The sequence below is a fragment of the Pelophylax lessonae genome (assembly GCF_965119305.1).
Source record: "Pelophylax lessonae genome assembly, chromosome: 4".
NCBI classification, from domain to species: domain Eukaryota; kingdom Metazoa; phylum Chordata; class Amphibia; order Anura; family Ranidae; genus Pelophylax; species Pelophylax lessonae.
Window position 1 is genome coordinate 118045414 of NC_138771.1, and position 13087 is coordinate 118058500.

Consider the following 13087-nt stretch of genomic DNA (forward strand, 5'->3'; position numbering starts at 1 on the left):
CCCGGGCAAGTGGAGCCCCCAGGAAACTGCCCAGCGTACCCATTTGATAAGATGGCCCTGAATACATTACATCATTGCGGGTTAACTCTAGTAACATATTTGTTTTCAATATGGGACTAGCAAGAAAAAAAAAAAACAGATGATCATTTCTCTGATACTCTTATTGTATAGACCAGGCTTAAGGAACAGTGCAACAGAAGGTCAGTGACCTAATTCGTAGAGGCAATGAAGATATTTGTCAGCACACCACAGATCATTAAGTTGGGTCCAGCAATGCAGGGACATGCCTGATGAAGGGGTCTTGCGTGCCTCCGAAATGTTGCACTGTCTTTTTGTGATGTGATCATGCTTCATTAAAAAACTGTTTGGACTCAACTTGATGATCCGTGTTGTGCTGGCAAATATCTTCATTGTGGCTTTCTGATCCAGTCTCCAGCTGGTGGTTGCTGCAGCACCCAAAACTCTAGAGCTTTCTGCAGGAACGTGTGCTATAGAAATAGGAAGTATTACTAATTCATAAAGACTCTATTTATGATGAAGGATTTTGCAAAATAAAAAGTAGATTGTAAGCCTAGTATGCATTTTTAAGCCAGAATATTTTTTAAGGGCTGCCCCTTACCTTCAAAGAAAACTAGTCCCATTGAAGGCATATCATGATATTCCTATTATAATGCAAGTTAAAAATATGACCAGATTTTCTCAGCACCAGTAATGACATTTAGAGATAGAAATGTAGGGAAAATGTTTTGCTCATATTAAATCAGATGCAGACAATCCAGATGACTTACATTTGCTGCCTTTTTTATATATTTAATAGATTACCTGGCTTTTAATCAAATCCTTTACACATACTGTATAATGATGTAAATCTGATCATTTAAATATGAGAATGTATTTTTATACCTCAAAGAGAAAGGAATGATGCAGAGTTTGATGCAAAGTTATAACAGTGTCATGGTTGATGATTAACTAAATTTATACATGCCCTGTGTGTTTTCTATCCTTCTCTACAGGTGTTAACTTTACTCGTGACTGGGAGGTTGGATCTATAACTGTCACAACTGTGTACAAGTCTTTCAGTCATGCTATGGTGAATGCCAGTATTGGATTATGGGTTGGATTAAGGGGTTTAAATATTACTCTGGCAGGTATTTTCTTTTAACACTTTGATAATTATTCTATTAACAATGTGTAGTCCAATGATATTTAGTAAATAGCAATAATTCACCAGAAGAAGATGGAACCATTTACTTGATTAAGTTCTCCAATAAATGTGTATTAGAAACACCTTTTTTTTTTTTTTTTTTTTTGTTTTTAGAAAACACTGTTTTAATTTACCATGTTTCTTGTATCCCAGTGCTGTTGATCTCCTCAACCATTTTTTTTCTGCCATTTCCTGCCTACATACATGTGCACCAATTCTTTTGACTGTGTCACTAGAGTACAAATATAAAAAAGTTGCCCTCTGCAAGAAAGTTTTTATACAATATATATATATATATATATATATATATATATATTCACCTCCCCACTTTTTTTTAACACTACTATTCATTTATACTGGCTTCTGACATTTACAAATGCAGCTATTTAGAATTTGGATGAAAGGGTTACACTGGGGAACACTTTTTGAAAGATTAATAGTACATTTTATATACAACTTTATAGATCAGACCAAAATGAGGGACAAATGAGGAGTAGGGAGGGACAGAGGAACTTTGCTCCAAATCAGGGACAGTCCCTTCAAATAAGGGACAGTTGGGAGCTATGCCACTGTGCTTTCTTTGTTCCTCCTGGTGGCCCTTTTCTCACTAAAGGACACAGTAGCAATCTATGGGCAGGTGAGATCCACAACTATGCACAGCTGGGGACCAGGTATCTGACATCTGGAAGTGTCAGATTCTGAAGATTCTTTGGGCTTCAATATAATTCTAATACAGCAAAAGATCTGTAACGGAACCTCAGACCCACACTGTACTTGTGGTCTTCCGTCAGTATACGGCTTCCTCCCAGTCATGAACATAGATATCAAATCCCAGCCGCCGTCATACAAAACTAGCCTGAAAACTTAGCTTGTATGTGTCTGGAAACAACTGACTCTTTTATTAAAACAAGTAGCAAACTTTTATACACTTGAGAAGCATGACAGTCACTACATGAACAATGACCTGAATATTTACATAAAGCATCACACAATGGTGAGAAAACGAGGTACAGCTGACTCATGGCAAATCCCATCTAGACAAGGTTATTATTCACATGCTAATTAGCTCAGCATACTTAAGTCAGCCTGGAAGCCCAGACTTCCGGCACCAAAGGTAAAACAAGATATAATATACATTATTATAGTGTAAATACTGAGAAGTGAGAACCCACCGTAAACAATATGTGAGCAAATCAGCATAATTTACAATGCATGGAAGACAGGTGTTTGAGCTGATGACATGCACCTGTCACAAGTCTGACCAACTGAAGCAATCCAAACCATCAATTTATCTGTCACATAGTTTTTTCACTGTCAGTGACGGTGCGAACCGTCACATATCTTCCCCCCAAAGGTAGACAAACCAGGTACCAGACCTCCAATCGGTCTGCACCTGAGTTAGTCGGGTAACAAGTCCCAAAGAGTCAATCCATCACAGCAGCTTCCTTGACAAAGTTCCACATAGCTTGTAGGTTTGTCCCAGCAGGGCGCATGTAAGCATGGTAAGCTGTGTTCTAAGGGCCCCCCAACCAAAGTGACTCCCGTCACATCTCTCTGCTTCCGAAAGGAGACTAACACAGGAGGGGACCCCAAACGGGTTGACTTTGAAAGTAATCTGTAGTTCCAGCCCCCCAATGTCTATACCCACACAGTACCCCAAGCAAATTGTCCCAAAGGGAGCAATACTCACCCAGCCAACCTCTGCCTCTCTCGCAGAACATACCTGCTGTAGGGAAGAAGCGTGGACTGGCCCTTTTCTCTGGAGTCCTTTCAGCTGCTGGAGAGAAGACAGGGTTGCTGGACTCACTCCCTCATGCTGTTGGGGACCTGGGCCGACTGCCCAGCATCCCTGGGATATAGAGGTTTTTAATGCAGTCCCATCCACTATCACAGGAACTCCATCTTTTGTACGTTTAGGGCAGAGGCAAGCCGCACTCTGCTCTGTTGCCAGCACTTCTGCTGGGGACTCCACGTAATCTACTCCAGCTAACTGTTGGGGAGGGAGGACGACAACCTCTTGTCTCTTCTCCCCCTGGATCCTGATCTGCTGCTGGGGAGTGACCACCACCTTCTCACCCTGGGCCTCCGGGACTGCTGCAGGTATGGGGCAGAGGTCTTGGACCCTCTATCTAGTTGTCAGCGCTTCTGCTGTAGAAGTTTCTTGTAACTCCACACAAGCTGCTGACCTGAAATACCATGTCCCTATCAGTGGTGTAGCAGAAAGGTCAGCTGCCTCTTCTCTCTGGGTGGCTGAAGCTGCTGTTGGTGTTGGGCAGAGCTCAGTAATACTAGGCCCTGATGCCAGCTTTTCTGCAGGAACATAAGCTGAAAAGTCAGTGGCCTTGCACACATCTTCCAGGGTCACCAATTGTTGCAGGCAGAGGTCAGCCACGCTGTGCCTGGATGCCCGCTCTTCCGCTGCAGGCTCACTGGGAGGTTCCTCCTCAGCAGAAAAGTCTATTAAATCCCCAGTTTCTGGAATTGCTGAAAGTCCAGGGCAGGGGCTGGTGGCACTTGGGCCCAGTGGCAACACTTTGGCGGGTGAATTATCTTCCATATCATCCTCTGATGGAAAGTTAATTAAGGCTGTGATCAATGGTTGGGGAACGAAGATGGCTTCCTCTTCTCCCATACCTTTATCCAGTGGCTGGACAGAGGCATTCCTCCACCCAAGCTCATCCTGTGCAGTAACAGGTTTGTCAAGGTGAGTCAGCACTTGCTGCATCCGCCATAAGACCTCCGCATCCAAAACCGTGGGTGCAGGTGAGCAAAGCACACTATTATTGTGCCACATTGCCCACTCTTCAGTCAGGATTTCTGGACTGTCAGCTGGTACTTCTGGATATTCCCAGGCAAGGGGAGTCCAGGCCCGGGGCTGAGCAGAGTCTAGCAGCTGTCTGTAGGCGATCTCCAGCTCCCATTCCTGATATGCTAGAAATGCCAAATCTTCCAGTGCCCAGTGCACGTCCAAGACATTCAGCATCTGTTCTCTGTATTCCAATATTTCCTCCAAACGCCACTCCAAATCGCTCCCAAAGTCGGGGTCCTCAGACAGCCTCTCTAATAACAGCCCCAGGCCGCCATAGCAAAAGCCTTTCGTTGGACTGTCGTCTGCTGTCCATGGGCACACTTGGGTTACATACCAGTGGAGGGCTCTATAGCTCTCATCCAACCGCATCTCCACCTGGACCAGCCTGCTTAACTCAGCTTTCCATTCCTTATGCCAGGGGTGGGGAACCTACGTCCCGGGGGCCGTATGCGGCCCTCAAAGTCATTTGGTCCGGCCCCCCATGCAGTTGAGTCTGTGTCTCTCAGCTGATCTGTCAGAACGGAGCCAATGCTTCCCGTATAGTTCTGGCTCCATTGTGACAGTCTGAGTGAGTCACAGGAGGATTGATATCAAATGCACTCTGCCTGTGACCAATACAGGAAACATTGCCTCTTCCTCCATTGCGGCGCCACTGCTAGCCAGCATTTCCCGCAAGCAGAACACACAGCAGTACCAGCCAGAGTCAGCAGTACCAGCCAGAACCAGCAGTACCAGCCAGAGCCAGCAGTACCAGCCAGAGCCAGCAGTACTCACAGCAGTACCAGCCAGAGCCAGCAGTACTCACAGCAGTACCAGCCAGAGCCAGCAGTACCAGCAAGAGCCAGCAGTACCCACAGCAGTATAAGCCAGAGCCAGCAGTACCAGCCAGAACCAGCAGTACCAGCCAGAACCAGCAGTACTCACAGCAGTACCAGGCAGAGCCAGCAGTACTCACAGCAGTATAAGCCAGAGCCATCAGTACCAGCCAGAACCAGCAGTACCCACAGCAGAACCAGCAGTACCCACAGCAGTACAAGCCAGAGCCAGTAGTACCCACAGCAGTACCAGCAGTACCCACAGCACAGTACCACCCAGCAGTACCCACAGCACTGTACCAGCCAGCAGTAACCACAACAATACCAGCCAGCAGTACCAGCCAGCAGTACCCACAGCAGTACCAGCCTGAGCCAGCAGTACCAGCCTGCAGTACTAGCCAGTAGTACCAGCCTAAGCCAGCAGTACCCACAGCACAGTACCAGACAGCAGTACCAGCCTGAATCAGCAATACCCACAGCAGTACCAGCCTGAGCCAGCAGTACCCACAGCAGTACCAGCCAGCTGTACCAACAGCACAGTACAAGCCAGCAGTACCAGCCTGAGCCAGCAGTACCCACAGCAGAACCAGCCAGCTGTACCCACCAGCAGTACCAGCCATCTATGCCCACCAGCATTACTCGCCAGCAGTTCTTTTCAAAACTTACCACCACAAAGTCAACTGCGCTCCAGACTGACCGACGCAAACCTGGAAAACCAGTTGCAAGTAGCAACATCATCAATACCAGCTAACATCACTCACCAAAGAGAAGCAGTTGCAGCCATTACATTAGGGGTGAGTTAATTAAATGTTTGACCAAATATAACAGGCACATTTTTAAGTAGATAATTTTGTAAGGCCCCCGAATGATTTTATAAATACCCAAATGGCCCTTGGCAGAAAAAAGGTTCCCCACCCCTGCCTTATGCTGTTGTCTCCCCAAAAACACCATTCACACTTAGTACTGCGACAGGTACCTTTCCTGGAGTTCCTAAGTTCCTAAGTTCCAAATTCCTAAGTCTCAATTAGGCTTTCAGATGCATATTCACATTTATCCAAAGATTTAGACATTTGCCTACAGTTTAGAAAGTTGTGTTTCCTTAGTAATTACTTGGTATGCATTGTTAGCTGTAACCCTACTTAAATTGTTGTGCATAAAGCTGATAGTTGGAGTGGTAGCTTTGGCACTCAACTCTTCTTACACATTTTAGTTTCCAACAAGTATTGAAGGTAACTAATGTTCTTAGATTAGATCTTCAGCAATTATGTGTTTTGGCTACTGCATTTCTTTTGAGAGATGTTTTGGCAGCACATACTGTATAGGCTAAGGGAGATGTTTCGGCAGCACACATATTTCAGGCAATTTATCAGGAAAAAGGGCAGGACCCCTAAAAAAAAAAAAAATGATTGCAGATTCCAAACTTGTTCAGGCAATATTGTGAAGAAAGCACTGGTAAATCCTATGACTGACTGTTACAAAATATAGATAATTACATGTTATTGGAGGATACGAATGTCATAGGTTAACTATGAAAATGCTATTTATTTTTATTATATAGCAGTATTTTAAACAAAAATGTTGCTTAAATGTAAAGATTGGGTCCATAATGTGAAAAGCTAAACTGAAATTTTCCATATAGTTACATAGTAGTTGAGGTTGAATAAAGACAACAGTCCATCCAGTTCAACCTTTACAGATGTGTGTGTGTGTGTGTGTGTGTGTGTGTCAGTGGCTTGATCATTTCCCATAACCCTGAATGTTGTGGTCTGTGAGATGCACATCTAAGAGTCTTTTAAAAGTAGCCATACTCCCCGCAGCTACCACCAATTGTGGAAGAGAGTTCCACATTCTCACTGCCCTTACAGTGAAGAACCCCTTACGCAGCTTAAGGTTAAACTGCCTCTCCTCTAATCTCAGTGTGTGGCCTAGTGCACTCCTTGAGACTAAATTGTTTTTTTCCTATGCTGGGATCACCATTGAGGTATTTGTAAATCGCTATCATGTCCCCTCTCAGGCGTCTCCTCTCCAAGGAGAATAAATTAAGCGCTTGTAATCGCTCCTCGTAATTAAGGTCCTCAAATCCCCTGATTAGTTTAGTTGATCTTCTTTGGACTCTCTCCAGTTCCAGCACATCCCTTCTGAGGATTGGCGATCAGAACTGGACAGAATACTCCAGGTGAGGCCGGACCAGAGTTTTTTGGTGGTAGGATTTAAGTGGTAGGATTATAGCTTTATCTCTGGAATATATCCCCTTTCTTATGAATGCTAATATCCTGCTGGCTTTGAAATCTTCAGCTTGACATTGCATGCTATTGCTTAGTCTATCTTCTACTAGCACCCCCAAATCCGTCTCCGCCCTGGATTCCCCCAGAGGCCCCCCCCCCAGAGCATAATTTGCATTTATGTTTTTTGCCCCAAGTGAAATACCTTACATTCCTCTACATTAAATCTCATTTGCCACGTAGTTGCCCACTCTGTTATTTTGTTCAGGTCATTCTGTAAGATTTCTAGATCTTGATGAGAAGTTATTGCCTTGCATATTTTTGTGTCATCTGTGAAAACTGAGATTGAGCTACTGATTCCATCCTCTATGTTATCAATGAATATGTTGAACAAAATTGGTCCCAAGACTGAGCCTTGGGGGACCCCACTTACCACTCCAGACCAGTCTGAGTATGCGTTATTTATCACCACCCTTTGGACATGCCCATTCAACCAGTTTTCAATCCTTGAACAAACCTTGAGGTCGATGCCTACAGACCTTAGTTTGTAGATTAAGCGTTTATGGGGAACTGTGTCGAATGCCTTAGCAAAATCCAGATACACCACATCCACAGGTCTCCCCCTGTCTAGCTCACAGCTCACCTCCTCGTAAAATGTTAACAGATTGGTTTGGCAAGAAGGTCCTTCCAATAATTTAAATACAATTAATATCAGGCTGACCGGCCTATAGTTTCCCGGGATATCCCTCCTCCCTTTTCTGAAAGCCATCCGGTCCTGGTGATTTATTAGTGTTAATGTTATCAAGTCTTTTCTTGATTTCGCCCTCTGTTAGCCACTGCGATAAGTTTTGTGATGATGTGCTAACTATACAGTCCTGGACAGTATATCCCTCATTTTTGTGTGTAAAAAGGAGAAGAAAGTATTTAGCACAGTTGCCTTCTCTGTGTCCTCTGTAACAATCTTCCCATCATTGTTAATTATGTGTGCAACAGGCTCTGACCTCACTTTTTTGCTATTAATATATTTAAAGAATTTCTTAGGGTTATTTTTACTCTCCACTGCTATGTTTCTCTCAAAGTAATTTTTAGCCATCCTTATTCCGTTTTTACATTTCTTGTTAGATTCCTTGTATTTGTTGAAAGCCGATAATGTCTCCTCCGATTTGTATTTCTTAAAGACCATTTTTTTCACTCTAATAAGCATTTTTACATAACGGTTTAGCCACCCTGGTTTGACCTTGGCTCTTCTAAATGTATTTCCCATTGGAATGCACTGTGGGATACTTTCGTTTAACCATTTACCCACTGGGCACTTAAACCCCCTTCCTAACCAGACCAGTTTTCAGCTTTCAGTGCTCTCACATTTTGAATGACAATTACTCAAGAGTCTACAAGCTATGGTGCCAATCATTGAAAATTGATCACACCCGATGTACTGACAGCTTATCTCATATTTTGAGACCCTAACAAGCCAGTAAAGTACAAGTACCCCCCAAATGACCCCTTTTTGGAAAGCAGACATTCAAAGGTATTTAGTAAGTGGCATGGTGAGTTTTTTGAAGTTGTAATTTTTTTCCACAAATTTCTGCAAAATGAAGATTTTTCTTTTTTTTCTTTTTTCACAAAATGGTCATATTACCAAGTTATTTCTCACACACTGTATAGGCATACTTGCAACTACACCCCGAAATACATTCTGCTACCCCTCCTGAGTATGGCTATACCACATGTGTGGGACTTTTCCACCACTTCTCTCACTGGCCCTTTACCACGATCCGTGATGCGCTGGGTCCCCACAGACACTCCCATGTGCGCGCCCCAGGGGGGCGCGTGGGAAGCGAGATTCTGGGAGGGCGTCATTGAACGCCCTCCCAGAATAATCCAGCTGCTTTGTAGCCATCATTCGGCTATGGCCTGGTCGGCAAGTGGTTAATATGTTCCTAAAGCATTCCCATTTTTCCTCCGTGTTCAATGCTCCTAGGGTTAGGTCCCAATCTATGTTCTCTATTATTAAGCCAATTTTAGGAAAGTTTGCCCTTCTGAAGTGTAGGGTGCTTATGTTCCCCTTGTGCCTTGTAGTCCTATGATCTACTATAAATGTGATCATCCTGTAATTGCTAGAACCCAAGTTGTCCCATACTTCTACATCTGAGATTAGATCCGAATCATTCCTAATTATTAGATCTAGCAATGCTTTTTCTCTAGTAGGAGAATCTACCATCTGAGACATGTAGTTTTCCTGTAAGACATTCATTAAATGTTGGGCCTTTACTGAGTGAGCTGTCCCCTCTTCCCAGTCAATATCAGGATAATTGAAGTCACCCATTACGATGACTTGCCCCTGCTTTGCTGCTATTCCCAACTGCGAAATAAATTCCAACTCCACCTCCTTGCTGTGGTTGGGGAGCCTATAACATACCCCCACTATTACTTTTCTCCTTACTTATTCCTCATGGAGTTCTACCCACACGGATTCCACCTCCGCCCTCATCCCTTCCATAATGTCACTCCTCTCTACCACCCTTACTTTATTTTTGATATAGAGACATACCCCCACCCCTCTTTTGACTTCTTTGTCCTTCCTTTACACAGAATACCCTTCAATATTTTCCAGCGAATCATGTGACGGGTTAAACCAAGTTTCTGTTATACCCACAAGGTCTATGTCCTCCTTGTGTATTTAGAGTTCCAATTCCTCCATTTTATTAGCTAGGCTCCTGGCATTTGTGTACACACCTCTAAGTGTTGTTGGAGTTGATAGTGATTTATCATTAAGTTTATTCCTGCTTGGTTTGTGGTTTGTCTGCTCTTTCCCCCCAGTAGTTGTCATTACAGTTATATTGTCACTGCTGACCCCCATCATAGCTTATGTCCTTTGTTTGCTACTAACTGGCACTACCTCTGAGCCCTTACCCCCAACAGTTTAAAAGCCCCTCCAACTTTGTGGCCATCTTTATTCCCAATAGAGCTGTACCATCCCCATTAAGGTGCAGCCAGTCCTTACTAAAGAGCCAGTAACTGACTGAGAAGTCACTCCACTTCTCCAGAAACCTGAACCCCTCCTTCCTATACCAGTTCCTCTGCCACTTTTTCAGTTCCCTAAGCTCCTTCTGCCTCTCTGGTGTGGCTTGAGGTACAGGTAGTATTTCAGAGAAAACCCCCTTGGAGGTCCTTTTCCTCAATCTATTCCCTAAGTCCCTGAAATATTTTTTTAGGATCCTCCACCTTCCTCTTACTTTGTCATTGGTGCCTACATGCACCATGACCACTGGGTCCTCCCCAGCCGCGCCCAATAATCTGTCTACCCAATCCGCGATGTAGCAAGCCTGAGAGCCCAGTAAACAACATACTGTTTGGTGACCATTGACAGTTGACAGATAACCCTCTCTGTCCTCTTAATAATTGAGTCCCCTACTACCACTACCTGTCTAACCTTTCCTGAGTCTCTGCCCCCCTCCTTCCTGGAGCCGTCGCTCCCCTGGCAGCTAGAGGAGGATGCCTGCTCCAGAACTGCCACCCCTGAGCTGATATCCGCATCATCATGCAACTTGGCATATTTGTTGGGGTGTACTAACTCAGGACTGGCCTCCCTAGCGCTCTTCCCTCTTCCCTCCTTCTAACTGTCACCCAACTAACTACCTCTGGTGCCTGTGAATCATCTGCACCTTCCTCCATGCTGGCCCACGTCAGCACCTGCTGGGTAATGTCCAAGCTCCTTTCCAGGTTCTTAATGCTGCGCAGTGTTGCGATTTTGTTTTCTAGATCTAGGATCAGTGCTTCCAGAGAAACAAGTCGCTCACATCTCGCACAGCAGTATTCACCCTCGATTGCTTCATCAAGGATTGCATACATGGAGCAAGATGTGCACTGAGTGGCATCCCCAATCCTGTTGGACATTATTACCCTCTATTCTATGGGGATAATAAGGATAATGACCTGCTAATTTTTTACCTTCTCTACTTTAGCTTCCCTGATACTAAACCTACTCCAGTTACTTCTCCTGGCTTTCAGTCCCAGGGTGCTCCCATCCCAGTCTCAGGTTACTCCTAGTCACCAGGTACTAAGGTACTCCCAGTGGCTAAGGTACTCCCCAGTCGCAAGGTACTCCCCAGTCACAAGGTACTCCCTAGTCGCTAAGGTACTCCCGGTCACTAAGGTACTCCCGGACGCTGGTGTACTCCCAGTCGCTAAGGTACTCCCTGTCGCTAAGGTACTTCCAGACGCTAAGGTACTCCTAGTCGCAAGGTACTCCCACCCGCTAAGGTACTCCTGCCTGCCAAGGTACTCCCAGTCGTTAAGGTACTCTCAGTTGCTAATGTACTCCCAGTCGCTAAGGTACCCCCAGGCACTAAGGTACTCCCTGTTGCTAAGGTATTCCCAGGTACTAAGGTACTCCCAGTCGCTAAGGTACTCCCAGTCATTAAGGTAGTCCCAGGTACCAAGGTACTCCCAGGTACTAAGGTGCTCCCACTCAGCAAGTACTCCCAGTCACAAGGTTCTCCAAGGTACTAAGGTACTCCCAATCCAACTGCTTGGCCACCTTTGTCTGATGTCAGATCCTGCAGCCTCCCCCTGTCGACCACTCTTCAATCAGTCTGTGCCTGTCACCCCTTGAATCCCCCCCTTAGATCGTGACAGCTCCGTGTGTGATCCCCCTCCAGTCCCCCCTCGATCATCCGTACAGCCAAACAGTCGATCAGCGGATCAGCTGATCAGCCCAGCACCTGCTCACAGTTTACTGCTGTCTTCTTTCCTCCTGTCAGAGCCCGTCCATCCTCAGTCTCCACTCGCCACAGCCGCCACCGCCTGTCCTGTTTCCTGGTCCCGGTTTGTCACCCCACCCAGTCTCCTTCCTCTCAGCCTCTCAGCCCCCCTCAGTGTCTCCCCTGAGCGTCTCGTGCACTCGTGACTGCACTGCTCTCCAATCTCCACTCTCCTCTCCTTGTTGCACTCTCCTCTGCCTCTAGCAGATGCCAGAAGCGATTTACCAGGCGCCTACAGTATGTCTGAAATTGTGGTAAAGCACCAGTACTAGGGATGTTGTTTTTTTTTCATTATTTAGTAGAATCTAACATTGTGTTTGCCGTATCCATGACATTGAAAGAAGAATTTTACTGGCTGCTCTGCTGACTATAACTCCAAGCAAGAAGCATGGGCCCATAAACTTACCATTTACAGTGTGTCATGGAAACAAAAGGCATTAAAACACAGCTGCTGAATAGATGTGGTTGCTAGGTTATCTTTTACCGACATTTACTATCATCTTGAAAGTACTTTTTCAAGGAAGAATTCATATATCTAGTGTGATTCATAATACAGTCAAGTACGGTATAAATATGGAATGTGGACTAAATACAATGGATTATATAAAATTAGAGTTAACTAGAATTTTGCAAGGTCAGTAATTTAATTGTGAAGATTGGATCTCTTTGCTGCCAACATTCCACAGACACTAAAACAAAAGAAGTGAGGAGTCTGAAACTAATATTGCCCTACCAAATAAAATCTCGAGCAAGATGAACGATTGCCTTGCAATCTCATATTGATTTGCACATATACATAGTTCTCCAATTTATATATTAAAATAGATTTGTTGAATGTACATTTTTTGCATCCAAGTAGATATGCTTCTTCTTGGACCCCAAACAATCAAAACCTTAAAATTGGAAACGTGATGGGATATCTGCATATTCATGTAAGCAAGGACAGACCAGTATAAGCACCCCTTTTCTGGCACAGACATTTAGGTTGTGATGAGAACAAGGTTTACAATGCTACTTCAGTGGTTGGGACCATTCTCTGGTACTATTTGGATGTAGCGTAGTTTTAGTTATACCAATTGTAGATCTGACCTCTACTAGAGTTCCATTGTAGAACAAAGTGCTATCTACTGTATTTGGTTGATTGGTTGGTTGTTTGGTTGGTAGGTCGGTTGTTTCTTACAAAATGTATGATAAATAGAGGATTATGGAATTAATCTGTGATGCCACATGTTCTGTGACTTGATTCAATGCTGGTTAGGCACTGATCGAATCTG

General features: G+C 44.6%; 1 protein-coding gene across 1 annotated transcript in view; it reads left to right on the forward strand.

Moving 5' to 3' along the window:
* LOC309553341 (dual oxidase maturation factor 1-like) overlaps nucleotides 1-13087 on the forward strand; it is a 133836-nt gene that overhangs the window by 100386 nt on the left and 20363 nt on the right. The window contains exon 4 of the mRNA XM_082254408.1: nucleotides 1014-1148. Within this exon, the coding sequence (XP_082110534.1) occupies nucleotides 1014-1148 (135 nt within the window). The remainder of the gene's footprint in view (nucleotides 1-1013; nucleotides 1149-13087) is intronic.